The sequence below is a fragment of the Myotis davidii genome, unplaced genomic scaffold (assembly GCF_000327345.1).
Source record: "Myotis davidii unplaced genomic scaffold, ASM32734v1 scaffold970, whole genome shotgun sequence".
In the NCBI taxonomy this organism is placed as follows: domain Eukaryota; kingdom Metazoa; phylum Chordata; class Mammalia; order Chiroptera; family Vespertilionidae; genus Myotis; species Myotis davidii.
Genome location: NW_006282204.1, coordinates 830,983 through 835,120, shown reverse-complemented (window position 1 = coordinate 835,120; position 4,138 = coordinate 830,983). Strand labels below are relative to the sequence as shown.

Below are 4,138 nucleotides of genomic sequence, written 5' to 3'. Positions count from 1 at the left end.
TTGGCCTGGCCTACGCCCTCTCACAAACTGGGACCCCTCAGGGGATGTCGGAGAGCCAGTTTGGGCCCGATCCTGCAGGCATAAAAGGCTAATATGCAAATTGACTTAACAGCCAAACAACTGGTTGCTATGATGTGCACTGACCACCAGGAGGCAGATGCTCAATGCAGGAGCTGCTTCCTGATGGTCAGTGCACTCCCACAACAACCTCCCTTGGCCGGCCAACCTCCCCTGAACCCTCCCTGCCCCGGTGGGCCAACCTCCCATGGCCCCTCCCCCCAGCTGCAGGCCAACTTCCTGCGGCCCCTCCCCCTGGCCAGCCAATCTCCCTCAGCCCCTCCCCCCATATGGCCACCCGAGTGGCCCAGGTCAGGCTGGCCACCCAACCCTCCACGGTCCCTCCTTCCGGCCAACCTCCCATGGCCCTGATAGGCCCAATCATGAGCCTGATTGCCGGTCCAGCTGAGGGGCCCCATCTGTGCACAAATTCATGCACTGGGCCTCTAAATTCTTTATAAAATAATGGTGATGATATTTATCAATGTTCTTATTGTTAAAGAAATTACGTCAGGCCCCTCCCCCTACAATTCTTAAATTTTTAATGTGTGCATCTGAGAGTGTGGTGAGTTTATAAAGGGGACTAAGAGGTGGTCCTTTCCCCACTCAATGTTTTGGTGGTCCCTATGCACTGCTGCTCACCTAAAGAAGACTTCTTCCATGGTAGTGATAGTGACACCAAAGCTAGCAATGCCCAGTTCTGTATGTCTCCTTTCCAGATCAGTAAACAGAGCTTCAAACCTAGAGTAAGAATATGATTAAGAGTAAGAATGAGGAAGAGGAGGGAGGAAAAAATGCTAGCATCAAATCAGAAGATTTTCTTAGTTATGTATTTTTATTCTAAATTAACATTTTTTCAGCATTGGGGAAAATGTAGATCATTCTTCACTTCAATGCTCATTATAATTTCATGCCTCTGGTAAATCAAAAAGGTGGGAAAGTTGATTAAAAAAAGAAACTAGCAAATTACTACCGCAAATTGTTTCCCACTCTACTTTGTACTTGGCTACACATAATTTTGGTCTTCTAATAAAATATCAAGAGACTCTATCTATGCTAAAACTCTATCAAGTTGACATAGTTGACTTATCACACACATGTATGCTATGGTCCCTCAGTCAATTATTTAGTAAATCAAGATAGAAAATCAGACTCAAGCTAATAGTGGGAAAAAGACACTCAAAAATAGAAAATGGATCAGGTTCAGTAGATGAAGATGTAGAGAGAACCATGTGATTCAACAGCCAAGGAAATCTGTAGAATCCAAGACAGATGAAATGTGGAGACATCAGGGCTTTTAAAGAACAGTTTTCTGTACTTCATATTCAAAGGATCATCTTTTCCAGAAACCTCCAGGTGTTCAAGATCACCTATTATAGTCCCAGTATGAGCAACTAAACCTATCTTTTCATTCTCAGTGTTGAAGAACTCAAATTTCCCTTTTTGGAATATCTATTAAAATTTAAGCTTCATATTTGAGCTTAAATTGCTTTCCATTCAATTCTATATAGTTTTGCACATTGGTTCCCAGCTGGCACCTTTAAGTTATATAATCAGATATAATCTATCTACATGATAGCCACTCACATGTTTTAAATCCATCTCTTTCTATGCTTCATCCTTCCCAATGCATGGCTTTCCCACTAGGATTCGCCCATATCTTTTTCTGCTGCTTTTACATTAGTTATGTCATTAGTTAGTACAAAATTCAGAAAATGAATGCATATAAAAATAATTATAATATCCTTCATAGATAAGCAGTGTTAATATATGAGTATTTTCACATATTTGTTAGTTTCTTTTGGCTTTACACAGTATATGACAAAATTAGAATTAAACTGTGTGGTACTTTAAAGTGTACTAATAAAGCACAAAGTGGAGATAAAGATCCATCAACAGTTTAGTAAATAAGTAGATGCATTATAATATGAATGTATGATACAATAAGATTTAACTAAAATGGGATTTTTATTTATTTTTTAATTCTTTATTGTTGGAAGTGTTTCATAGGTCTCCTTTTTCCTCCATTGACTTCTCCACACCCACTCGCACCTCCCATAACATGCCCCACCCCCCTAATTGTCTGTGTCCATTGGTCATGCTTATATGCATGGATACAAGTCCTTTGGTCGATCTCTTACCCCCATCCCCGCATTCCCTCTAAGGTTTGATGGCCTGTTTTTTGTTGTTGTTCTTGTTCTATATCTATAGGGTGTCCCAAAATTCATGCAAGAAGTAATTTCGATAAAAAACACAGGTTTATAATTAAAAATTGTAAATTTTTTATTGATTCATAAAGTATACAGTATAGGGTTATGTATGGAATAGCATATCAGGTAAATGGCCTCCACAGCTTTGCTGGCACATATGCTCTCTTTTGTTGAAATTTTCCATGACCGTTTTTGCATAAATGTGGCTGAATTTCGTTGATACAGCGCTCAATTTCCTCCTTCAAGGTGTGGGTGGTCATGGGCTTGTTGGCATATACCTTAGACTGCAAAAAACCCCAAAGAAAAAAGTCCAACTGTGTTAAATCGCATGATCTGGGTGGCCAATTTTGATCACCAAACTGGGAAATTATATGATCAGGAAATGACTCATGCAGCAATTGAATTGTTTCTCAGGCTGTATGGCATGTGGCACCGTCTTGTTGAAATCACATATCGTCCACATCTATATCTTGCAATTTAGCCACAAAAAACTGGATTATCATGTTGTGATAGCGAGCACCATTAACTGTTATTGCCTGAGCAGCCGCATTTTTGAAGAATGATCCCATGATGCCTCCAGCCCAAAATTTGCACCAAACAGTGACACGTTGTGGATGCATTTGTTTCTCAACAATCACTCGTGGATTTTCTGAATCCCAAATGCAACAATTTTGTCAATTAACCAAGCCATCAAGATGAAAATGAGCCTCATCACTGAAGATGATTTTGTTCGAAAAATCAGCATCCAATTGTTGTTCCATAATCCATTCAATGAACTCTATTTGCTGTGCATGGTCAGTAGAACTTTGGTCAATTGAAGTTTGTAAGCATGAAGATGCAAATCTTTCATGAGAATACGCTGTAGAGAGCTTCTTGAAATGTCCACTTCTTGACCACGGTGCTGAATTGATGTCCCCGGATTCTCAGCAACACTCTCATGAACTGCTTCGATGTTTTGTGTTGAACGACTTGTTGAAGGACAGCCGGAGTGTTTAAGATCACTAATTTATCCTTTGTGTAGCGCTCCATTTTTAATAACTCTGAACTGTCAGCTGTCACGCTATCTTTTTTTTCGTTGGCAACACTTTATGGCACAAATGGTGTAAAATTCAAATCTTGCGTGAATTTTTATATTTGTTTATCAGTTTATGTTGTTCATTATATTACACAAATCAGTGAGATCATATGATATTTATCTTTCTCTGACTGGCATATTTCACTTAGCATAATGCTCTCCAGGTCCATCCATGCTGTTGGAAATGGTAAGAATTCCTTTTTTTTTTTTCCAACAGCATAGTATTGCATTGTGTAGATGTACCACTGTGTTTTTTTTTTTTTTTATCCACTCATCTGCTGATGGGCAGTTACGATATTTCCAAACCTTAGCTATTGTAGATTGTGTTGCTATGAATATAGGGGTGCATATATCCTTTCTGATTGGTGTTTCTGATTTCTTGGGGTATATTCCTAGAAGTGGGATTACTGGGTCAAATGGGAGTTCCATTTTTATTTTAAAATGGAATTTTTTTCAGTCATCTTATAAATGAAGAAATCCTAAAAGTCTTATCATAGAAAGTGGATGGATAAATGCTGATAAGGGAACAAAACAAGACTCAGAACATTATAATAATATCTCATTTCTATAAAACTAATTATTATAGGAGAGGAACCAAGATGGCAGCATAGGTAAACACCTGAACTTGCTGCTGCGCACAATCACATTAAAACTACAACTAAAAGACAAAACAAATATCATCCAGAACCATGGGAAGGCTGGTTGAGTGGAAATTCTACAACTAGAAGGAAAGAGAAAAGTGCATTGAGTCTTGTAGGAGGTGCAGAGGTGTGGAAATGTGGAGGTAAAGAGACGC

The 4,138-nt window shown here is 39.0% G+C and overlaps 1 protein-coding gene across 1 annotated transcript in view; it reads right to left on the bottom strand.

Annotated features, from left to right (window-relative positions):
• The window catches only part of ABCA3 (ATP binding cassette subfamily A member 3), a 282,235-nt gene that overhangs the window by 106,754 nt on the left and 171,343 nt on the right, over window positions 1-4,138 (bottom strand). Inside the window, exon 17 of the mRNA XM_015571175.1 lies at window positions 700-798. Within this exon, the coding sequence (XP_015426661.1) occupies window positions 700-798 (99 nt within the window). The remainder of the gene's footprint in view (window positions 1-699; window positions 799-4,138) is intronic.